Source organism: Pleurodeles waltl, chromosome 3_1 (genome assembly GCF_031143425.1).
Source record: "Pleurodeles waltl isolate 20211129_DDA chromosome 3_1, aPleWal1.hap1.20221129, whole genome shotgun sequence".
Classification (NCBI taxonomy): domain Eukaryota; kingdom Metazoa; phylum Chordata; class Amphibia; order Caudata; family Salamandridae; genus Pleurodeles; species Pleurodeles waltl.
The window spans coordinates 831675210-831700489 of record NC_090440.1 but is presented as its reverse complement, the minus strand read 5'-3'; the positions used below and the strand labels follow the sequence as shown (position 1 = coordinate 831700489).

The following is a 25280-nucleotide window of genomic DNA, read 5'->3' as shown; positions in this document are numbered from 1 at the left end:
GCAAGTTTCCTCAGAACACACTAGAAGTTGTGATGAAGAATTATGCAAGAACCAAGCAATACTGCCAGCAACTAACCATGGATTCCTGAACCTGTGGAGAGAGGAGTCCAGAAGTCGAAGAAGAGTCAAGGAAGAACAGGAGCCCCTGCGAACCTAGAAGAAGGTGCAAAAGTGGATTCTCTGGTACAGAAATGCACCAAAGAAGATAGCTGCAGGTTCCTGCTTGGTACAAGAGCTTGCATCCTACAACTCGACATGGGACATCTATTTGTGTCACTGGATTTCACCAACAAGCCTTGGTTCCCGCATGTACGCAGTTTGTGTCAAAGAGGAACTGCCCGGGCCCAGGAGGGACCTGGGGGTGTCGACTGGGACTGAGGAGACAGGGGGCTCTCAGCACTTCAGAGAGCCCTCAGAAGACCAGGCAGCACCCACTGGAGTCCCAGAACAAGGGGACAAAGGAGTTGCAAAGTGCGGTCATCGCAGCACTACACAGGAGGATCCCACGCTGCCGGAGAACAACTCAGAGAGCTGTGCGTCGCAGGATGTAGTGCTGGGGACCTGGGCTATGCTGTGCACGAAGAACGTTTGGAAGAAGTGCACAGAAGCCCAAGGAGCTGCAAAAGACCCGGTGCACAGGGGTACTGTCGCTGCACCGGGAAGCAAGCTCTTATCTCCATCAAATTTGGGCAGCTGGACCTTGGACAGTAAGGGTCACTTCGGTCCACCACCTGCACCACTTTCCCTTCACGCTCATCGACAGGAGAGGAGTCCCAGAGTACCAGTTGTCGTCACAGAGAGGTGCCTCCTGAAGCAGCGAAGAGACTCCGTCACTCCACGGGAGATTCCTTCTGTTCTTCTGGTGCAGGGTGAAGACAGGTAGTCCCCAGAGCGTGCACACCCTGGAAACTGTTGCAGTTGCTGGCTGGAGCTCTGAGCTGAAGTTGCAGGTCACAGGAGCCTTCCTGGATACTTTGTTGCAGTTACAGCAGTTCCTGGAGCAGCCTGCATTTGATTTGACGGTCAGAAGCTGAAGCAGAGGATGAAGAGGAGTCCTGGAGTAATCTTGCAAACCGAATCTGAGGAAACATCCAGAGGCAAGACCCTAAATAGCCCTGACAGGGGGATTGGCTACCTACCCAGGTATGCACCTATCAGGAGGAGTCTCTGACATCACCTGCTGGCACTGGCCACTCAGATTCTAAGGTGTAGGGACCCTCTGGGAGCATCTAAGATGGCTAACGCCAGGAACACTCTGGGGGAGCTCTGGGCACAACCCCTGGGGTGGTGATGGACAGGCGAGTGGTCACTCCCCTTTCCTTTGCTCTGGCGCGAAACTGGACAGACACTGGGGGACCCTGCACCAGTGTAGACTGGATTATTCAAGGAGGGCACCATTTGTGCTCTTCAAAGCATTTCCAGAGGCTTTGGGAGTATACCCCTACCATGCCTGTTACACCCTCTCTCATTGAAAATAGTTTTAACACCCCTCTCCTAAAGGAAATGCATTGTTCTGGCTTCCTGAGATTGAGCTGTTCAATCCCCAGGATAGCAGAAACCTGTCTGAGGTTTCCACTGCATCCCCAGCTGCTACCACCTCACAGAAAGCTGGTTTGGCAGTATAAGGCGTCCATGGCGGAGCCCCCCAGGTGCATGGAACTGGCCCCCCAATACCAGATTTGAATTGGGGGTTCAATTTCACAATCTTAGACACCTCACTTGGCCATATTCGGAGACCATTGTGAAGTTATATACATGTATTGACATATATGTAGTGCACACTTATAATGGTGTCTCCGCACTCACGAAGTCCGGGGGAATTGGTCCTGGACAACGTGGGAGCACCTTTGATAGTGCATGGGTGCCCTACCATGCAGTAACTTTGGACCTAGCCTTCAGTAACTGAAGATTAGACATAAAGGTGACTTATAAATTACCTGCTGCAGTGGAAAATGGCTGTGAAATAGTGTGTCACTATTTCACTCAGGCTGCAATAGCAGTCCTGAAGGAGTGTTTGTATGAGCTCCTTTTTGGTGGCAAAAGAAATGCTGCAACCCATAAGGATCTCCTGGGACCCCAATGCCCTGGGTACCTACACATCATATCCTAGGGACTTATAAGGGGGATCCAGTGTGCCAATTAGAATTGGTATATGAAGTCACTAAACTTGGTACACATAGAGAGCATAAGCACTGGAGTTCTGGTTACCAGAACTCCAGTGACAGTCAAGCATACTGACAACACATATAGGCCACAAACTATGAGCACAGGGGTCCTGGCTAGCAGGATCCCAGTGAGATAGTAAAACACAAACACTGACAAACAGGCCAATAATTGGGGTAACCATGTTAGAAAGAGGCTACTTTCTCACACTGTCCACTGGAGTTTCTTGGTCCTCTGTGATGCAGGCAGTCCCCTGGAGGCTTTTCAGGGGTCGCTGGTCCTGTAGAACGCATTGCTTCTTTTCTTGCAGCTTTTCGAAATAGGGCTGGGACTGAGTCATTTGTTGTCTCCTTCTCTTCTCTGTGAGGTTTTCAGCTCAGCACTCCTTCTTTCTTGAGGTCAACAGGAATCTGAAGAGCTGGGATCTGATAGAGACTTCTAGTTGCAGATTCCTTACCTTAGAATTTTCCCCCAGGCGTCAGACTGGATCCGGAGATTTTTCTTTGAGCAATACCCTTGTCCGTCAGTAGGTGGCGTCAGTCGACTCCGCAGGCATCATAGGCATTGTGGTCGCCGTGATGACATCGGGAGTAGTACATAGATGCTACACTCACACGGTGAAGTCAGTTCTTTTCTTTCCGTGCCACGCGCTGATCCGGAGAGAGCTAGCCTGGCTATTTTTGGGCTGAATTCGACCCTTTTTTCGATGTTTTTTGTGTACGACTTTGGTGCGTCGAGATGTCCCCGAGGACCGGGTTCAGGCCTTGTGGTGACTGCCATCAGACGATGTCGGTGACGGATCCTCATTGCGTTTGTCTGTGGTGCCTCCAGCACGACCACGACCCAAAGTTGTGCTCCGAGTGTCAGCCATGCACCCAAAAGCTTTGAGGGAGCGGTCCCGGCACTCAACTCCGCGTAGGTCCTAGTCTCGCTCGAGAGGAAGGTCTCGAGATCGGTCGCAGAGTCATCACCACTCTTCTTCAAAGTCCTCGGGTCAAGGTAAGAAGAAGAAGTCCCATCGCTCTCTGCCTTCACCCCGTTGCTCGGCTGATATGACGCTTAACGAGCGTCCACGCACTAGGCATCCGTCCTCGGAGCCTGCGTCTGGGTTGACCCTGTGCTACCCTGAGTTTCCTAGAGCCAGAGCGACCCCCCCCCCAACTGAAGGGGTTTTACGAGGCCATGCGCCTCACCTTTGAGCGGGCCGACCCCGATACGGTGCCTTTGGGCCCAAGGGGTTCAGCTGAGGTTCTGCTCCGGCAGCTTTGACCCCGGCCACCGAGGTCGCTTCCGGATCCGTGCGCGGATCTGCACCGACGCCGGTCGCACCCTCGAGATCTTCCCGACCTCGGGTCGAATGTCGACACTTTTGACGTCAGTGGTGCTACCATTTGCTTCGGGGGGGCCCTATTCGCCCGAGGGTGGATTTGGACCCTTTTTCCTATGGCTACGAATACGGGGAGGAATTGGAGGGGTCCCTGGACCCTTATGAATACCAGGATGACCCTGCTATGGACTGGGCACAGGATTTGGGCGAAGCCAGTGGTCTGGATACTTCTCCTGATGCTGGCATGCTGTCTCCTCCTACCGTGGCTACGGCGGAGGGAGCTACTTACAGTATGGTGGTCAGTAGGGCAGCTGAGGTTCCTGGCCTTTAGCTACCTACTGTGGAAGTCAGGTCTGATCTCCTGACAGAGGTGCTTCAGCCTGGGGCTTCTACTTCAGAACCCCTTCTCCCATTCAATGATGCCCTCACTGATGTCCTTTTGGGTACGTGGTCCAAACCCAACACAGGGGCTCCTGTGAACAGGACTATTACTCACCGCCATCGGCCCACACCGAACGACCCAAAATTCCTGTCCCAACACCCTACGCCTGAGAGTCTTGTAATCCAGGCTTCCTCATTTTCTGGCGTGTTCCCTTCCGCCCCCCCGGATACGGAATCCAAAAGGCTGGAGCAATTTGGCAAGAGGTTGTTTTCTTCCTCCAGCCTCGCACTGCGGTCTGTGAGCACCACATGTCTTTTGGGCCGTTATACTCACTCCCTGTGGGATACGGTTGCGCAGGTCCTGCCGCAGATACCAGAGGAGGCCTGTGCTATCATCTCCCAAGCAGTGAAAGATGGGAGAGACGCAGAAAAGTTCACTATCCGTTGTGGGCTGGATACGACCGACTCTCTGGGCAGATCGGTTGCGACGACAGTGGCCTTATGGCACCATGCCTGGTTATGCACTTCTGGCTTCTTGGGGGATGTCCAACAGTCATTAATGGACATGCCCTTTGATGGCACCCGTCTCTTCGGAGACAAAGCTGACTCGGCCTTGGAGAGATTCAAGGATTCCCGGGCTACAGCTCGGTCCCTTGGTCTTTCCTCCCCCACACGCCCACCACAGTCCACTTTTCATCCCTTTCGTGGACACGGAAGGGACGCCCTGTCGCATCCTCTACCCAGCCACCATGCCGCGCACGCTGGACAGCCTATGCATGGCCATGGACACAGAATCACACGTGGCCATGGGACAGGGAACCAGAGGTCTGTCCAGTCCACCTCTGCCCCCGCTGCAGCCTCCAAACCCTCCTAATCCGTCCCCTCACTTCCACCCAGTTGGTGGCAGGATCCGCTATCACCTACCCCACTGGGAACATATCACCACGGACGGGTGGGTTTTGCAGATCATTCGTAAGGGCTACTTCCTCCCTTTCGAATCTGCACCACCATACATGTCACCATCCTTCCATCACCTTCCGGAGGATCAGTTGCTGCTTCTCCGCCAGGAAGTTGCAGCTCTCTTGGCCAAGGGTGCTGTAGAAAGGGTCTCTGTGCCAGAAGTAGGTTGTGGTTGTTATTCCCGCTACTTTCTGATACCAAAGAAGGACAAAGGCTTACATCCTATCCTAGATCTTCGGGACCTGAACTACTTCCTCAAGAAGGAGAAATTCAAAATGCTTACCCTGGCTCAGGTTCTGTCTGCCTTGGACCCAGGAGACCGGATGGTAGCGTTGGACTTGCAGGATGCTTATTTCCACATCCCCATCCTGCCTGCCCACAGACGTTACCTACGATTCGTGGTAGATCACGAGCACATTCAGTTTACTGTGTTCCCTTTCGGCCTTACCAGCGCCCCTCGGGTGTTCACGAAAGTGATGGCACTGGTTGCAGCTCAACTGCGCAGGTTAGGGGTCTCATGTCTTCCCGTACCTCAATGACTGGCTGTTGAAGGCCCCTTCACCCCAGACAATGTCTCCCACCTTCAGACTACGGCGAACCTCCTGCACCAGCTGGGGTTCACTATAAACGTGCCGAAGTCACACCTGACTCCCTCTCAGACGCTCCCTTTCATTGGAGCTGTTCTGGACACAGTGCAATTTCGGGCTTATCCTCCAGACAAGCGAGTACAAGACATTCAGGCTATGATTCCGATCTTTCAGCCTCGGTCTTGGGTTTCGGTGAGACTGTCTCTGAGGCTGCTGGACCTCATGGCCTCCTGCGTCCTGCTAGTAACACTTGCCAGATGGCATATGCGGGCTCTGCAGGGGGACCTGAAGTTCCAGTGGGTGCCGCATCAGGGAAATCTCTCGCAGTCCCCTCCGAGATCTGGACTAGGTCGGAAAGACCTGCAGTGGTGGCTTTCGAATCCCGATTGGGTCAACGGCAGATAACTCTCCCTTCCCCAACCAGATCTCTCTATAGTGAGAGATGCGTCACTTCTGGGATGGGCCAGCCACATGGGGGAGTTGGAGGTCAGAGACCTCTAGTCTCCGGCGGAGTCGGGACTCCACATAAATATGCTGGCGCTCCGGGCGATCAAGCTTGCGTTGAAAGCATTTCTTCCCTCTATCAAAGGGAAAGTGGTGCAGGTGTTCACAGGCAACACTACTGCCATGTGGTACTCCAACAAACAAGGTGGGGTAGGGTCCTGGACCCTTTGTCAGGAGGCACTACGCCTCTGGACATGGCTGGAACATCAGGGCATTACCCTGATGGTTCAACATCTGGCGGGCTCTCAACACCAGAGCAGATGAACACAGCTGCCGACGCACAGTCGATCACGAATGGCGTCTCCATCCGGAGGTGGATCAAGGGCTCTTTCTCAAGTGGGGAGAGCCTTGGTTAGATCTGTTCGCCTCCGCAGAGAACGCGCAATGTCAGCTGTTTTGCGCGTTGGAGTTTCCAAGGCGGCACTCGCTCTGAGACTCTTTTCGTCTCGAGTGGAGCTCTGGCCTCCCTTACGCCTTCCCGCCTATCCCTCTTCTGCCCAGAGTTTTCAAGAAAATCAAGTACGACCGTGCCCAAGTTATCTTGGTGGCTCCGGACTGGGCTTGAAGAGTGTGGTATCCAGAACTATTGAGCATGTCCATCGATCCTCCACTCAGAAAATCCATATGAAGAGGCCGTCTGTCACAGCAGCTTAGGACGGTTCTCTACCCAAACCTGTCCAACCTACGCCTTCATGCGTGGAGATTGAGCAGCAACAGTTGACAGCATTTGCCCTTCCACCCGAAGTCTATAATGTTATCTTGGCAGCCAGGCGTCCATCGACTAAAAATGTATATGCCTGTTGTTGGAATACATTTGTGGCATGGTGTACCAGCAAATCTGTTGACCCCCTTTCTGCCCCTCTGTCAGAGGTCCTTCTGTTAATTCTTTCTTTATCCTAGCAGGGCTCAGCTTTGGGCACCCTTAAGAGGTATTTTTCTGCCATTTCCGCCTTTCTTAGGCTTCCCGATCAGCCCTCACTCTTTAAATCTCTTATTGTGAGTAGGTTCTTAAAGGGCTCACCCACTTATTTCCTCCCACTCCGTTCATCATGCCTCAGTGGGATCTTAATCTTGTACTTACTTATTTGATGTGTACCCCCTTTCAGCCAATGCATAATTGTCCCTTGCAGCTCCTCACATTCAAAACTGTCTTTCTCATCTGTAGGAAAATGGTTCCCTGTTGGTTACCCCCCACTTTTTGCCTGATATTGATGCTGACTTGACTGAGAAGTGTGCTGGGACCCTGCTAACCAGGCCCCAGCACCAGTGTTCTTCCACTTAAAATGTACTATTGTTCCACAATTGGCACACCCTTGGCACACAGATAAGTCCCTTGTAAATGGTACCATTGGTACCAAGGGCCCTGTGACTAGGGAATGTTCTTAGGGGCTGCAGCACATGTTGTGCATGTGTTAGGTGAGGGGTCCCTCAGGGTGGCACATTGCCATAGTAGATTGTGTGTGTTGGTGGGGAGAAAAAGGAAAAGTCAACATGGCACCCCCCTCAGGATGCCATGCCCACAAAATACTGCCTGTGGCATAGGTAAGTCACCCCTCTAGCAGGCCTTACAGCCCTACGGCAGGGTGCACTATACCACAGGTGAGGGCATAGTTGCATGAGCAATATGCCCCTACAGCGTCTAAGTCCACTCTTAGACATTGTAAGTACAGCGTGGCCATATTAAGTATATGGTCTGGGAGTTTGTCAAAAACGAACTCCACAGCTCTATAATGGCTACACTGAATACTGGGAAGTTTGGTATCAAACTTCTCAGAATAATAAACCCACACTGATGCCGGTGTTGGATTTATTAAAAAAATGCACACAGAGGGCATCTTAGAGATGTCCCCTGTATTTTACCCAGGACTGACTGATCTGTGCCAGCCTGCTGCTGAGAGACGAGTTTCTGACCCCCTGGGGTGAGAGCCTTTGTGCTCTCTGAGACCAGAAACAAAGCCTGCACTGGGTGGAGGTGCTTCACACCTCCCCGCTGCAGGAACCGTAACACCTAGCAGTGAGCCTCAAAGGCTCAAGCTTTGTGTTACAATGCCACAGGGCACTCCAGCTAGTGGAGATGCCCGCCCCCTGGACACAGCCCCCACTTTTGGCGGCAAGTCCAGGGGAGATAATGAGAAAAACAAGGAGGAGTCACCCACCAGTCAGGACAGCCCCTAAGGTGTCCTGGGTTGAGGTGACCCCTGCCTTGAGAAATCCTCTGTAAGGAAATGCCTCCTTGGCATGGTTACCCCCTGACTTTTTGCCTTTGCAGATGCCAAGTTATGATTTGAAAGTGTGCTGGGACCCTGCTAACCAGGCCCCAGCGCCAGTGTTCTTTACCTAAACTGTACCTTTGTCTCCACAATTGGCACAACCATGGCACCCAGTTAAGTCCCTTGTAACTGGTACCCCTGGTACCAAGGGCCCTGATGCCAGGGAAGGTCTCTAAGGACTGCAGCGTGTCTTATGCCACCCTAGGGACCCCTCACTCAGCACATACACACTGCTTGCCAGCTTGTGTGTGCTGGTGGGGAGAAAATGACTAAGTCGACATGGCACTCCCCTCAGGGTGCCATGCCATCCTCACACTGCCTGTGGCATAGGTAAGTCACCCCTCTAGCTGGCCTTATGCCCTCACCTGTGGTATAGTGCACCCTGCCTTCGGGCTATAAGTGCATGAGCACTATGCCCCTACAGTGTTTAAGCAAAACCTTAGACATTGTAAGTGCAGGGTAGCCATAAGAGTATATGGTCTGGGAGTCTGTCAAACACAAACTCCACAGCACCATAATGGCTACACTGAAAACTGGGAAGTTTGGTATCAAGCGTCTCAGCACAATAAATGCACACTGATGCCAGTGTGCACTTTATTGTAAAATACACCCAGAGGGCATCTTAGAGATGCTCCCTGAAAACATATCCGACTTCCAGTGTGGGCTGACTAGTTTTTGCCAGCCTGCCACACACCAGACATGTTGCTGACCACATGGGGAGAGTGCCTTTGTCACTCTGTGGCCAGGAACAAAGCCTGTACTGGGTGGAGGTGCTTCTCACCTCCCCCTGTAGGAACTGTAACACCTGGCGGTGAGCCTCAAAGGCTCACCCCTTTGTTACAGCGCCACAGGGCATCCCAGCTAGTGGAGATGCCCGCCCATCCGGCCACTGCCCCCACTTCTGGCGGCAAGGCTGGAGGAGATAATGCGGAAAACAAGGAGGGGCTGTCCTGACTGGGGAGTGACTCCTAAGGTGTCCTGAGCTGTGGTGACTCTTACTTTTAGAAATCCTCCATCTTGTAGAAGGAGCATTCCCCCAATAGGATTAGGGATGTGCCCCCCTCCCCACAGGGAGGAGTCCCAAAGAGGGTGTAGCCAACCTCAAGGACAGTAGCCATTGACTCCACCCTCCCAGACCTAAACACACCCCTAAATTCAGTATTTAGGGGCTCCCAGAATCAAGGAAGATAGATTCCTGAAACCTAAAGAAGAAGAAGAAGGACTGCTGACCTGAAGCCCTGCAGTAAAGACTGAGACGACAACTGATTTGGCCCCAGCCCCACCGGCCTGTCTCCCTACTTTGAAGAAAACTGCAACAACGACGCATTCAACAGGGTCCATCGACCTCTGAAGCCTCAGAGGACTACCCTGCATCTAAAGGACCAAGAAGCTCCGAGAACAGCGTCCCTGTTCACGAAACTGCAACTTCCTACATCTTCCATCTTGATTTTGGAGGATTCCCCCAATAGGAATAGGGATGTGCCCCACTCCTTTCAGGGAGTAGGCACAAGGAGGGTGTAGCCACCCTCAAGGAAAGTAGCCATTGGCTACTGCCCCCCAGACCTAAACACACCCCTTAATTCAGTATTTAGGGGCGACCCAGAACCCAGGAAATCATATTCCTGCAACCTGAAGAAACAAGGACTGCTGACCTACAAGCCTGCAGAGAAGGAGGAAGACAACTGCTTTGGCCCCAGCCCTACCGGCCTCTCTCCAACTTCGAAAACCTGCACCAGCGACGCATCCGACAGGGACCAGCGACCTCTGAAGCCTCAGAGGACTGCCCTGCACTAAAGAACCAAGAAACTCCAGTGAACAGCGGCCCTGTTTGAAAGTTGCTTCTTTGTTGCAACAAAGAAGCAACTTTCAAAGACTACACGTTTCCCGCCGGAAGCGTGAGACTTCACACTCTGCACCCGACGCCCCTGGCTCGAGATTCAGAGAACAAACACCTCAGGGAGGACTCCCCAGTAACTGCAAGCCCGTGAGTAAATAGAGACGACCCCCCTGAGCTCCCGCAGCGACTCCTGCAGAGAGAATCCAGAGGCTCCCCCTGACTGCGACTGCCTGTAACAAGGGACCCGACGCCTGGAACCAACACTGCACCCGCAGCCCCAGTGTAGGAGGCTGGACCTGGCACAAGGTGTAAGTACCTCTGGTACCCACTACAAGCCAGGACAGTTATCCATTATTAGTGTAGAAGAGGTGTTTCTAGCAGCTAAGGCTGATAGAAGGTAGCTATGGCAAAGCAGCTTAGGCTGAACTAGGAGACATGTAAAGCTCCGACTATACCACTGGTGTCATATGCACAATATCATAAGAAAACACAATACACAGATATACTAAAAATAAAGGTACTTTATTTTTATGACAATATGCCAAAAGTATCTCAGTGAGTACCCTCAGTATGAGGATGAGAAATATACACAAGATATATGTACACCAACCAAAATTATCAGGTAAATAGCAAAAGGAAGTAAAGCAAGCAATGTAAAGTTACAGTAGAATGCAATAGGAGCACATGGGTATAGGGGCAACACAAACCATATACTCCAAAAGTGGAATGCGAACCACGAATGGACCCCAAACCTATGTGAGCTTGTAGAGGGTCGCTGGGACTGTAAGAAAACAGTGAGGGTTAGAAAAATAGCCCACCCCAAGACCCTGTAAGGTAGGTGTAAAGTGCACCTACAACCCCCAGAGAGCACAGAATTCGTGATAGGGAGATTCTGCAAGGAAAACCAACACCAGCAATGCAACAACAGTGGATTTCCGGACCTGAGTACCTGTAAGACAAGGGGACCAAGTCCAAGAGTCGCGACAGTGTCGAGAGTGGGCAGGAGCCCAGGAAATGCCAGCTGAGGGTGCAATGAGGCTGCCACCGGATGGAAGAAGCTTGGTGTTTTGCAAGAACAAAGAGGACTAGGAACTTCCCCATCGGAGGATGGATGTCCCACGTCGTGAAGAAGCTTGCAGAGGTATTCCCACGCAGAAAGACTGCAAACAAGCCTTGCTAGCTGCAAGGGTCACGGTTAGGGTTTTTGGATGCTGCTGTGGCCCAGGAGGGACCAGGATGTCACCACATGGATGAGGAGAGAGAGGGGGCACCCAGCAAGTCAGGGAGCCCTCACAGAAGCAGGCAGCACCCGCAGAAGTACCTGAACAGGCACTTAGAAGAAAAGTGAACCGGAGTCCACCCGAAGTCACAAAAGGGAGTCCCACGACGCCGGAGGACAACTCGGAAGGTTGTGCACTGCAGGTTAGAGTTTCGGTGATGCAGGCTTGGCTGTGTAGAAAGGAAATCCTGGAAGAGTGCACAGGAGCCGGAGCAGCTGCAAATCATGCGGTACCCAGCAATGCAGTCTAGCGTGGGGAGGCAAGGACTTACCTCCACCAAACTTGGACTGAAGAGTCACTGGACTGTGGGAGTCACTTGGACAGAGTTGCTGAGTTCCAGGGAGCATGCTCGTCATGCTGAGAAGGGACCCAGAGGACCGGTGATGCAGTCTTTTGTTGCCTGCAGTTGCAGGGGGAAGATTCTGTCGACCCACAGGAGATTTCTTCAGAGCTCCTGGTGCAGAGAGGAGGCAGGCTACCCCCAGAGCATGCACCACCTGGAAACAGTTGAGAAAGCCGGCAGGATGAAGTGATACAAGGTTGCTAGTAGTCGTCTTGCTACTTTGTTGTGGTTTTGCAGGCGTCCTGAGCAGTCAGCAGTCGATCCTTTGGCAGAAGGTGAAGAGGGAGATGCAGAGGAGCTCTGGTGAGCTCTTGCATTTGTTATCTGAAGGATTCCCCAAAGCAGAGACCCTAAATAGCCAGAAAGGGAGGTTTGGCTACCTAGGAAGGAGGATTGGCTACTAAGAGAGGTAAGAGCCTATCAGAAGGAGTTTCTGACGTCACCTGCTGGCACTGGCCACCCAGAGCTCTGGGTGGTCACTCCCCTTTCCTTTGTCCAGTTTCGCGCCAGAGCAGGGCTGGGGGATCCCTGAACCTGTGTAGACTGATGGGCACAGATGCTGCCCATCTCTGCATAAGCCAAAGCATTTCCAGAGGCTGGGGGAGGATACTCCTCCCCAGCCATCACACCTATTTCCAAAGGGAGAGGGTGTTACACCCTCTCTCAGAGGAAATCCTTAGCCCTGGCCCAGGAAGGCAGAACAGCCTGGACCCCAGGAGGGCAGAAACCTGTCTGAGGGGTTGGCAGCAGCAGCAGCTGCAGTGGAGACCCCGGAAAGGCAGTATGGCAGTACCCGGGTTCTGTGCTAGAGACCCGGAGCATCATGGAATTGTCTCCCCAATGCCAGAATGGCATTGGGGAGACAATTCCATGATCTTAGACATGTTACATGGCCTTGTTCGGAGTTACCATTGTGATGCTGTACATAGGTAGTGACCTATGTATAGTGCACGCGTGTAATGGTGTCCCCGCACTCACAAAGTCCGGGGAGTTTAACCTGAACAATGTGGGGGCACCTTGGCTAGTGCCAGGGTGCCCACACACTAAGTAACTTTGCACCCAACCTTCATCAGGTGAAGGTTAGACATATATGTGACTTATAAGTTACTTAAGTGCAGTGGTAAATGGCTGTGAAATAACGTGGATGTTATTTCACTCAGGCTGCACTGGCAGGCCTGTGTAAGAATTGTCTGAGCTCCTTATGGGTGGCAAAAGAAATGCTGCAGCCCATAGGGATCTCCTGGAACCCCAATATCCTGGGTACCTAGGTGCCATATACTAGGGAATTATAAGGGTGTTCCAGTGTGCCAATCAGAATTGGTGAAAATAGTCACTGGCCTGATGTGGCAATTTTAAAAGCAGTGAGTGCATAAACACTGAGGTTCTAGTTAGCAGAGCCTCAGTGATACAGTTAGGCACCACACAGGAAACACATATAGGCCACAAACTATGAGCCCTGGGGTCCTGGCTAGCAGAATCGCAGTGAGACAGTAAAAACATCCTGACATATACTCACAAACAGGACAAAAGTGGGGGTAACAAGGCTAGAAAGAGGCTACCTTCCTACACACACTACACCTCGCGTTTGGGATTTTGCAGCAACCAACCAAGTCTCCAAAGAATAACTGCTGGATTATTGGACCTGAATACCTGCAAAGGAAGGGGACCAAGTCCAGAAGTCGAAAGAAGTTCCAGGAAGGACAGGAGCCCCTGTCAACCCAGAAGAGGGTGCAAAAGAAGAGTCCCTGTTTAGTAGAAGACTGCAGAAATGCACTCTAGGAAGATGCCAGCGGGTTCCTGCATGATGCAAAAGATGTCCCACAGTGTGAAAATCGTTGCAGATGAGATTTCGTGTTGGAAGGCGCCAACAAGCCTTGGCTACAACAAAAGTATGTTTTTCATCAAAATTATGCTGGATGGACCCAGGAGGGACCTGTGGGCTTCAACTCTGTGTGAGGAGGAAGAGGGCGCTCTCAGCGCTTTAGAGGGCCCTCAGAATGCCAGCCACCACCACCAGAAGCTGCAGGATCCGGGTTCAAAGGAGGTGCAAAATGCAGTTGATGCAGCTCAACAAAATAATTTCCCATACCACCGGAGAACAACTCAGCGAGTTGAGCGTCGCAGGGTGGAGTGCTGGGGACGTGGGACAGGATGTGCACAAAGGAATTCTGCAAAGAGTGCACAGAGGTCTCAGGAGGCGAAGAAGACACAATACACAGGGGTACTGTTGTTCTCGGGGAAGACAAGGTCTTACCTCCTCCAAATTGCGTCAGCAGGACCACAAGGCAGTCTGTCGATGATGTCCACCCTCTGTGTCCTTAGGAGCACACTTGTCGCCATGAGAGGAGTCCCAGTGTACTGGTCGTCGCCTTGGAAGGTGCCTGCCTGGAGCAGGGGAGTGACTCCGTCACTCTACGGGAGATTTCTTCAGTCCTTCTGGTGCAGGATGAAGCCAGGGAGTCCCCAGAGCATGCACACCGTGGAAACTGTTGCAGTTGCTGACTTGGAGCTGAGGTTGCTGAAGAAAAGTGTCTCTTAAAGACAATTTGTTGCAGTTACAGCATTTCTTGGAGCAGGCTGCGGTTGATCCGAGGTCAGAGGATGCTGAAGTTGTTGCAGAGGATTCCTGAAGGAAACTTGCAAGCAGACTCTGAAGAGAACCCACAGGAGTGACTCTAAAAAGCCCTGAGAGGTCGATAGGTCCATACCTGATAAGGTTGCCAATCAGGAGGGGTCTCTGATGTCACCTGCTGGCACTGGCCACTCAGAGCCCTCCAGAGTGCCCTCACACCTTGCAAAGCAAAATGGCTGACCTCTGGGACACACTGAAGGAGCTCTGGGCCCCCTCCTTGTCAAGTTTCCTGCCAGAGCAGGGGAGAAGGGGTCCCTGAACCGGTGTAGACTGGTTTATGCAAGGAGGGCACCATCTGTGCCCTTCAAAGCATTTCCAGAGGCTGGGGAGGCTACCCCTCCCCAGCCTGTAACACCTATTTCAAAAGGGAGAGAGTGTAACACCCTGCTCTCAGAGGATATTTTTTGTTCTGCCTTACTGGGACTGGGCTAGACAGACCCCAGGAGGACAGAACCCTGTCTGTGAGGTGGCAGCAGCTGTAGCTTCAGTGCAAGCCTGGTTTGGCAGTACTAGGGGTCCATATTGGAGCTCCCAGGATGCATGGAATTGGCTCCCCAATACCAGATTTGGAATGGGGGGACAATTCCATGATCTTAGACATGTTCTGGTTTCCTGGGACTGGGCTGCCCAGACCCCAGGAGGGCAGAACCCTGTCTGTGGGGTGGCAGCAACTGTAGCTGCAGAGAAACCCCAGAGAGCTGGTTTGGCAGTACTGGAGGTCCATAGTGGAGCCCCCAGGATGCATGGAATTGGCTCCCCAATACCAGAATTGGAATGGGGGGACAATTCCATGATCTTAGACATGTTAAATGGCCGTATTCTGAGTTACCATTGTGAAGTTACATATAGGTATTGACCTATATGTAGTGCATGTGTATAATGGTGTCCCCGCACTCACAAGGTCCGGGGAAATGGCCCTGAACTATGTGGGGGCACCTTTGCTAGTGCAAGGGTGCCCTCACACTTAAGTAACTTATAAGTCACCTATATGTCTAACCCTCACTTAGTGAAGGTTAGGTGCAAAGTTACTAAGTGCAGGGAAAATGGCTGTGAAATAACGTGTGCGTTATTTCACGCAGGCTGCAATAGCAGTCCTGTGTAAGGGTTTGTCTGAGCTCCCTATTGGTGGCAAAAGAAATGCTGTAGCCCATATGGATCTCCTGGAACCCCAATGCCCTGGGTACCATATACTAGGGACTTATAAGGGGGGTCCAGTATGTCAATTGGAATTGGTAAAAGTAGTCCCTAGCCTATAGTGACACATTTAAAGGTAGAGAGAGCATGAGCACTGAGGTTCTGATTAGCAGAGTCTCAGTGACAGTTAGGCACTACACAGGCATACACATTTAGGCCACAAACTATAAGCACTGGGGTCCTGGCTAACAGGATCCCATTGAGACAGGCAAAAACATACTGACATACATGTAAAATTGGGGGTAGCATGCCAAGAAAGATGGTACTTTCCTACAAGGGTTGTTTAGGGTCTCTCTGTGAGAAAGTAGCCTCTTTCTAGCATGGTTACCCCCATTTTTGGCCTGTTTGTCAGTGTGTTTTTACTGCGTCACTGGGATCCTGCTAGTCAGGACCCCAGTGCTCATGGTTTGTGCCCTACATGTCAGTCTGTTTCACTGTTTCAGTATGCTTGACTGTGTCACTGGAGTACTGCTAATCAGAACTTCAGGCCTTCTGCTCTTTCTGTTTCTAAATTTTTACTTACATACTGGTAACCCAACATTTCACTCCAAATAGGCATATTCAACCCCCCCTTATAAGTCCCTAGTATATGATACCTAGGTACCCAGGGCATTGGCGTTCCAGGGGATCCTTATGGGCTGCATCATTTCTTTTGCCACACATAAGGAGCCCATACAAAGGCTTCTACAGGACTGCCATTGCAGCCTGGGTGAAATAGTGCATGGGGTTTTTCACAGCTATTTTCACTGCACCAGGTCACTTATAAGTCACCTATATGTCAGGCCTTCAGACCCTGAAGGCTGGGTGCAAAGTACCTGTGTGTGAGGGCACCCCTGCATTAGCAGAGGTGCCCCCATGTTGTCCAGGCCCATTTTCCCAGACTTCGTGAGTGCGGGGATGCCATTTTAAGTGTGCACTGTACATAGGTCAATACCTATGTACAGCTTCACAATGGAAACTCTGAATATGCTATGTAAGGTGTGTAACAACTGGGAATTGTACCCCAATACTGATTCCAGTATTGGTTGCACAATACCCTGCACTCCGGGTCCTCCACAGTGGACCCCCAGTACTGCTATACTAGCATTCTGAGGATTTCACTGCAGTCCCAGCTGCTGCCACCTCACAGACAGGCTTCTGCCCTACTGGGGCTTGAGCAGCACAATCCCAGGAAGGCAGAACAATGCATTTCCTTTAGGAGAGGGGTGTTACACCCTCTCCCTTCAGAAATAGGTGTTACACGCATGGGAGGGGTATCCTCCAGAGCCTCTGGAAATGCTTTGAAGGGCACAGATAGTGCCCTCCATGCATAATCCAATCTACACTGGGTTAGAGGCCCCCAGTCCCTGCTCTGGCGCAAAACTGGATGAAGGAAAGGGGAGTGACCACTCCCCTGTCCATCACTACCCTAGGGGTGGTGCCCGGAGCTCCTCCAGAGTGTCCCTGGGTATTGCCATCTTGGATTCCAAGGTGGTGGGGCACTCTGGGAGCATCTGAGTGGCCAGTGCCAGCAGATGACATCAGAGCCCTCCCCTGATAGGATCTTACCTGGTTAGGTGACCAGTCCCCCCTTTCAGGGCTCTTTAGGGTCTCTCCTCTGGGTGTTTCTTCAGATTTGGATTGCAAGACTCCAGCAGGAATCATATGCATCCTTTACTTCATCTTCTACCAATAGAACCACAGCTGAACCCTCCAGGAACTCTACAAAACTGCAACAAAGAAGCTAAGACGACTTCTGCAACATTGGATCTTCAGCTCCTGCCAGCAACTGCAAGAGTTTCCAGGTCATGCATTCTCTGAGGACTGCCTGTCTTCAGCCTGCACCAGAAGAACCGAAGGAATCTCCTGTGGAGTGACAGAGTCACTTCCCTGTTTCAGCAGCCACCTCTCTGCAGCTATGACTGGTGGCTTGGGCCTCCTCTCCTGAAGAAGTGCATGGATCCAGCATCATGGGTGGTAGACTGAAGTGGTCCGTCGGTCGTGACATCCAACTTTGGTGGAGGTAAGAGCTTGCCTTCCCACGCAAGACAGTACCACTGTGCACCGCATGTTTTACAGTTGCCAAGGCTTGTTGGCGTCCTTCCATTAAGTTCTTTGTGCACCATGCAGCTCCGGCCCCCAGCACTCCTTCATGCGATGCACAGCCTCCTGCGTGGTTTTCCGGCGGCGTGGGAATCCTTTGTGTAGGGCTGCATGGGCCTCCCTTTGCACTTTCTTTGTCCCTATGCTGTGGGACTCCTGTGCGCGCAGCTTGGACTTCTGAGGGGTCTCTGAGTTCCTGAGAGCCTCCTCTGTCTCCCCCTTATGTGTAGAAGCCACCAGGTCCCTGCTGGTCCTGGGCAGTGCCATCTTTTGGTAACTGCGAGCTTTGCGTGTGCGAAGGCTTGTTGGCAGAATCCAGCAACGCAAACGAGACAGCAAGCATCCATTTGGTGTGGGACATCATCTGCACCAACCAGAACCAAGCATCCATCTTCTTGGGTGCAGTACTGACTGTTCTTCTTCACCGGTGGTTCTTCTTTTGCACCTTCACCTGGGTTAGCAGGGGCTCCTGTTCTCCCTGGACTCTTCAGTGCTTCTTGGACTTGGTCCTCTTCTTCCACAGGTCTTCAGGTCCAGGAATTCATCGTTTAGCAGTCCCTTCTGGTTCTTGCATAATCTTCTATCACAACTTCTTGTGTGTTCTAGGAAACTTACTGTGATTTACTCCTGCTTTCCTGGGCTCTGGGGTGGGTTCTTTTACTAATCTTTGGTGTTGTCTTACACTCTCAGCACTCCTCTACACACTACACTTGCTTAGGTGGGAAACCGACTTTCACATTCCACTATTTTAGTATATGGTTCGTGTTTCCCCAAGCCGATTTCTAAGTATTGTGATTTTCACTATTCGCACTGTTTTCTTACTGTTTTTTGCAGCTATTACTGCATTCTGGTGTATATACTTTGTATATTACTTACCTCCTAAGGGCGTATAGTCTCTAAGGTATTTTTGGCATTTGTGTCACCAAAATAAAGTACCTTTATTTTTGCAACACTGAGTATTTTCTTTCTTGTGTAAGTACCTTGTGACTACAGTGGTATTGCATGAGCTGTGCATGACTCCTAGTTAGGCCTTGGCTGCTCGCCCACACTACCCCTAGAGAGCCTGGCTTCCAGACACTGACTACACTTCACTAATAAGGGATAACTGGACCTGGTATAAGGTGTAAGTACCTTAGGTACCCACTACAAACCAGGCAAGCCTCCTACAACAACTCACAAATAGGCATGATACATAGCAAAAAAACCTTGAGCGGCCCGATGGGCCATTTGCGACCCGTAAAAGAGCTGGATACATCTATCCCCAAAAAAGACAAAAATAAACTAACGGAAATTACAGGAGATCAGTTTCAAAATCAAAAGGGTGTTAATTGCTATAGCAATGTCATTGTTCATAAACATTTGTCAAAGTGCAGCTGAAAGGTTGATGTATATGCTACAGTATTACTTCTTTCACTGATGGTAAGTATAACATCAAATAAAGTGTATCACTCTGCTACTGGAATGAAAGATGTGGTAGATGTCTATATAGTTGCTGTTCAGTGTTCTATCAATCAACAGCAAGATGGTCAAGAATTCTGTATGGGTGTTCTACAAATAGTAGCTAATGAAACTCAACTGAATGCTGATCTCTTTAGTGTAAGCTACTCTAGGGAACATGAACACATCAATTGCCTACATTCAAGCTCCCCTCCTACACAGTTTAAATGGAATTGATTTACAATAAAGTATTAGTATATACACAAATCTTTCAAACATTTAATATCAAAGGTCGAACAAAAAAACTTTTCTTCTTATGTACAGTTTGAACAAATGTCACCCCTTCAGTTAACAATGGTAACAAAAGATTTAATTTTGATGACTCAGTGATGTAGTGTCAATAAAGAATTTGAGAAGCATTAGAGTCAGAAATGAACCTATTGATATTTCTGACCACAGTTTTACTACTATTACTTTTACATTTCATCATAAAGAAACTACAGCATCAAGATACTGTACAGTCTGTAGGAGGCTGGCCTGGCTTGTAGTAGGTACCTTGGATACTTACACCTTATACCAGGTCCAGTTATCTCTTATTAGTGAAATATAGTGGTGTTCTAGCAGCTTAGGCTGATAGAGGTAGCTATAGCAGAGCTGCTTAGGCTGAACTAGGAGACATGCAAAGCTCCTGCAATACCACTTATATTCACACAGTACTTATACAAAAGTAAAGACAATACTCAGTGTTACCTATTTTAGTGACACAAGACCACAAATATCTTAGAGGCAATACTCCTTCTGGAGGTAAGTATTATACACAATATATACACTAGATACAAAAATAAGGTAAGTACATAGTTATAGGATAGTGCAAACAATAGAAAATACTTTAGAATGTAATAGGAAGAAATAGGTCTAGGGGCAACGCAAACCATATACTAAAAGTGGAATGTGAATCACAAATTCCCCCTAGACGAGTGTAGTGTGTAGAGGGTTGCTGGGAGTGTAAGCAAACCACAAAGGTGAGTAAAATACCCCAGGAAAGTAGGAGTAAAGTACTTCAAATTTCCTCAGGACACACTACAAGTCGGGATTAGAGTTATTACAAGAACCAAGCAAGACTGCAAACAACAAATGGTGGATTCCTCGACCTGAAGACCTGTAAAAAGAAAAGACGAAGTTGCAGAAGATTCCAGGAAGGACAGGAGCCCCTGCCAACCTAGAAGATGGTGCGAAAGAGGATTTTCCGGTTGGAAGAAGTCTGCAGAAGAGCATCAAAGGAGATGACTGCGGGTTCCTGCATGATGCAAAGGATGTCCCACGTGGAGATGGTGGATGCAGGCGAACTGCAGCACTGGATTCGTCCAACAAACCTTGGTTCAAGCAATGTTGCGGATTGCGTCAAAATGGTGCTGCCAGGACCCAGGAGGGACCTGAGGGCCTCAACTCAGACTGAGGAGGCAGAGAGGTCTCCCAACTTGGAGGGAACCCACAGATGACCAGGCAGCACCCACGGAGGTCCCAGGACACTGGGAAAAAGAAGGTGCAAATTGCGGTTGCTGCAGCACTACAAAAGAAGGTCCCACACCGCCGGAGAAAAACTCAGTGAGTTGAGCATCACAGGATAGAGTGCTGGGGACCTGGGCCAGGCTGTGCACAAAGGATTCTTGCAAATAGCGCACAGGAGGTGAAGATGATGCGGTGTACAGGGGTAATGTTGCAAACGGGGAAGGCAAGGTCTTACCTCCTCCAAATTTGGACAGCTGGACCTTAGGACACTCTTTGTCGAAGGGGTGCACCACCTGTGTTCCAAGGAGTACGCTCGTTGCCAGGAGAGGTGTCCAAGAGAACCTGTCATTGTCTAGAAGGTGCCTGCTGGAGCAGGGAAGTGACTCCGTCACTCCACAGGAGATTTCTTTGGTCATTCTGGTGCAGGGTGAAGACAGGGAGTCCCCTGAGCATGCACACCATAGAAAATGTTGCAGTTGCTGGCTGGAGCTGAAGTTGCAGAGTCTAAGTAGCCCTTCTGGATACTTTGTTGCAGTTACAGTGGTTCCTAGAGCAGTCTGCGGTTGATCCGAGGTCAGAGGACGAAGCAGGAGTTGCAGAGGATTCCTGGTGGAAACTTGCAAGCCAAATCAGAGACCCTAAATAGCCATGAGAGGGGGATTGGCTATCTAACCAGGTATGCACCTATCAGGAGGGGTCCCTGATGTCACCTGCTGGCACTGGACACTCACATCTACAGTGTCCCCACACCTTGGAAAACAAGATGGCTAATGCCAGGGACACACTGGAGGAGATCCACCCCTGGGATGGTGATGGACAGGGGAGTGGTCACTCCCCTTTCCTTTGTCCAGTTTCGTGCCAGAGCAGGGACTGGGGTCCCTGAACCGGTGTAGACTGGCTTATGCAAGGAGGGCACCATCTGTGCCAGTCAAAGCATTTCCAAAAGCTCTGGGAGGCTACCCGTCCCAGGCCTGAAACACCTATTTCTGAAGGGAGAGGGTGTAACACCCTCCTCCCAAAGGAAATGCTTAGTTCTGCCTTCCTGGGTCTGAGCTTCTCAAACCCCAGGAGGGCAGAACCCTGTCTGTGAGGTGGCAGCAGCTGTAGCTGCAGTGCAAGCCTTGTACTGCCAAACCAGCTCTCTAAGGGGTCCATGGTGGAGCCCCAGGATGCATGGAATTGGCTCCCCCAAACCAGATTTGGAATAGGGGGATGATTCCACGATCTTAGACACCTTACATGGCTGTATTCGGAGTTACCATTGTAAAGCTACATATAGGTATTGACCTATATGTAGTGCACATGTGTAATGGTGTCCCCACACTCACAAAGTCTGGGGATTTGGCCCTGGACAGCGTGGGGGCACCTTTGCTAGTGCAAGGGTGCCCTCACACTTAGTAACTTTGCTCCTAGCCTTCAGTAAATGAAGGTTAAACCCATAGGTGACTTATAAGTTACCTGGTGCAATGAAAAATGGCTATGAAATAGTGTGTGCACTATTTCACGCAGGCTGCAGTGGCAGTCCTGAAGAAAGGTTTGTATGAGCTCCTTATGGGTGGCAAAAGAAATGCTGCAGCCCATAAGGATCTCCTGGAACCCCAGTGCCCTGGGTACCTAGGTACCATATACTAGGGACTTATAAGGGGGTCCAGTGTGCCAATCAGAATTTAAATATGGAGTCACTAAACTGTAGTGACAAATTTGGTAAGTAGAGAGAGCATAAGCACTGGAGTTCTGGTTAGCAGAACTTCAGTGACACAGTCAAGTATACTGACAACACACATAGGCCACAAACTATGAGCACTGGGGTCCTGGCTAGCAGGATCCCAGTGAGACAGGCAAAACACACTGACAAATAGGTGTTTAAACTATGAGTGCTGGGGTCCTGGCTAACAGAATCCCAGTGAGACCGTAAAAACATATTGACAAACACTCACAAACAGGCCAAAAATGGGGGTAACAATGCTAGGAAGAGGCTACTTTCTCACAGTCGCAGATCTACATTTTTTAACCCGCCAGGCCTTTGAGGGCAGGGTATCCTTACCCTACCCCCTATATGTTTTATGAACTTTCTTTTAGGACATGGGATTGAGTCCCTGAGTTCTAAAATGGCTGCTGCCACATCCTTGATTGACTGCCACCACATCAACAGATAATATAGTTTGATCTGTTAGATCCGTGGAACCTCCCTGTCATGAAATAACATACATTTTGAAACAAATATTCTCTAAACCCAGTGAATAGATTCACACCAAATCACAAAAGCACAGTTTCTGGACTAAGGGCCTGATTACGATTTGGAGGGACAGGCTACTCTGTCACAAATGTGACGGGTATCATGTCTGCTGTATTGCAAGTTCAATAGGATATAATGGAACTTGTAATACGGGGAACGGGATATCTGTCACATTTGTAACGGAGTATCCCATCCGCCAAGATCATTATCAGGCCCTAAGGTGTAGCTTTCTGCCAAATTCAATATTAATTCTGTTCTTCTGAGACCCCCTCTTTTTCTCACCCCTCGCTTGACTGGTTACCCTGAAGCTTTCCAGGAAGGAGCTGAAATAGATACCTTTTTTTTTTTTTAAGAAAGTTTCATGAACCTTCGTCAAATGGGACCAATGTTATAAGCAAAACAAAAACTGCTTTTCTTATGGGAACTGTTCTGGTTTACTGGGATATATATATTTATATGTATATACATATATAAGTGAGTAGTTTATTCATGCAGATTGTTGGTGGGATGAATGTGTGAGTTATAGGGGATAGAGTGGTATTTTATACATATATATATATATATATATATATATATATATATATATATATATATTTATTTTTTTGCAGGGCTCCTGATTGTCTGGTATTTTTTTTAACAGTTCCATCTATGTATCCATATTTATTTTGTATTATAAGATTAAATGAAGTTGGGAAATTATCAGTAAAATAAATGTGGAAATATATAAACATTCAATCATACCTTGATGTCTGTACTGTTTTAGTAAACATTAGCACTATTAGCAGATAAATATATATTAGTAGTTTACTGCTAATATGTACCTCTGGGTGTAATATTTTGTGTTAACATATGCGGGTCTTTAAGGAACCTTCATGCTTTTATTTTAACTCGCCATGCTGTCTGTCAGCTCGGCTGTAGGCCTGGGAGTCATGGAGAGACCCTCAGAAGAGGCACTATTTTTTTTGTATTTTTTACTTTTGAAAATAAATTCAGACAGAAAACACACTGTGCCCTGTCTTTATATATCTGTAAAAATCAGTAAAAAACGGAAAACTGATGTTTACAGAGAAACTGATTCGTAAGGTGGTAGGTCTGGTATACTTACCACAGTTAAAGAGAAACCGAGATATGGCTGTTATGGAATTATGAGTAGGATAAGGCAAAACGTAGAACTGCCATGCTCGCAGTACCCAAAAAGCATCAAATATTAGACGTGCTAATAGCTTGCTGTGTAGGTGGGCATACTGATTTTTCTGGCGGCTGAAGAAGAAGGCATACAAATACACTGGACCAGGGAGAGAAGCTGTTCCTTCCGTAGACTGCAATTCATAGTGCTGCTTGTGTAAAAACCAGGACACTTCAATTATCACGCATGACAAGTCTCCACTGGCATCCTTGTGCGTACATTAACAACAGGCAAACAAACAAAAAAAGCGGACACGCGAATGAAAACAGTGAACTACATCAGGCAAGAAATATTCCTGCCTCGGAATGTGCGCGCGCAATTCGTGCGCTTTTGTTCGTTTCTCGCAGAATCTCCATGACGGGTGGATAAGGCCGCCTGCAGAGTCCGCCCCACCCTCGGCCAAACAGTATCACAATCCGACATTGCTTGTGTCTCACCGGCGTCCGACACTCTCATCGATGGCATCCTAAACCTTGTTTCTGTTTCTACACGGTTGTGTGAACATTCATTGACACATGAAGCTAGTACATTCGAAAACCTATGTTGCTAGTACCACATTCATAAGTTTCCTTCTGCAAATAGCCCCGACCCCCGACTAACGTCTTGGTTAGAAATCATTATTTTACCTGCATAACGTAAACAGAAGACGAGAAAGCAGAGCCTCAGGTGTGCCATGGTTACTGTGCCCCAGCGCCCCCTGAGCAGCGACGCCAGAAATCGCTACATTTCATGCTGCTGGATCGAGGTTCCGAGTGAGAACTTTGATCAAGACCTTGGCGAGAACGCAGCTTAAGTTTCACTTTCTCTTCTGTGTCAGTCTTTCCTTGCTATAACTAACCGGTTATGTGGCACAGTGAGAGCCGGGCAACGCACCAGAACCGGTAAAGTGGCATTCAGACAGCCAGGCGATGTTCTGCACATAACTACTCACAAGCAGCTGCATATTTTTGTACAGCGGGTCTATTTCACTCACTTTCCCCGTGCTCGGCGGGATCACAAGGGAGGTTTACAAAAAGCGTGCAGTGCAGAGCGTTGGGCGCTTTTTAGGTCTGCAGTTAGCCATTAACTTTTGATTTTATAAAAATTATATGTATACAATATTTACTTGAATGAGCTTGCTGCCACCTCTCTTAATCCATTGATCTGTTCGGTCATTAACATTTTGCTTCCACCCACTACATCATAGTGCATGGGGCAATGGGTCAGCCTAGTTCAGCTACTGGTTAACCTTTAGTGACTGCATTTTGCTCTTCCAAAATGAGCACATCTATACACAAGGGTGTTCACTTCACTGCTAGTCTTTTTATTTTTTACTCTGTAATCGCTTATGTGTTTTACCTTTTTGTTTAGAG

General features: G+C 49.5%; 1 protein-coding gene across 1 annotated transcript in view; it reads right to left on the bottom strand.

The window, feature by feature from the left end:
• The window catches only part of LOC138284670 (CD276 antigen homolog), a 177267-nt gene extending 152510 nt beyond the window's left edge, over positions 1-24757 (bottom strand). The window contains exon 1 of the mRNA XM_069223738.1: positions 24555-24757. Coding sequence (XP_069079839.1) covers positions 24555-24603 — 49 coding nt within the window. The 5' untranslated portion in view covers positions 24604-24757. The remainder of the gene's footprint in view (positions 1-24554) is intronic.
• Between the last annotated feature and the right edge of the window lie 523 nt (positions 24758-25280).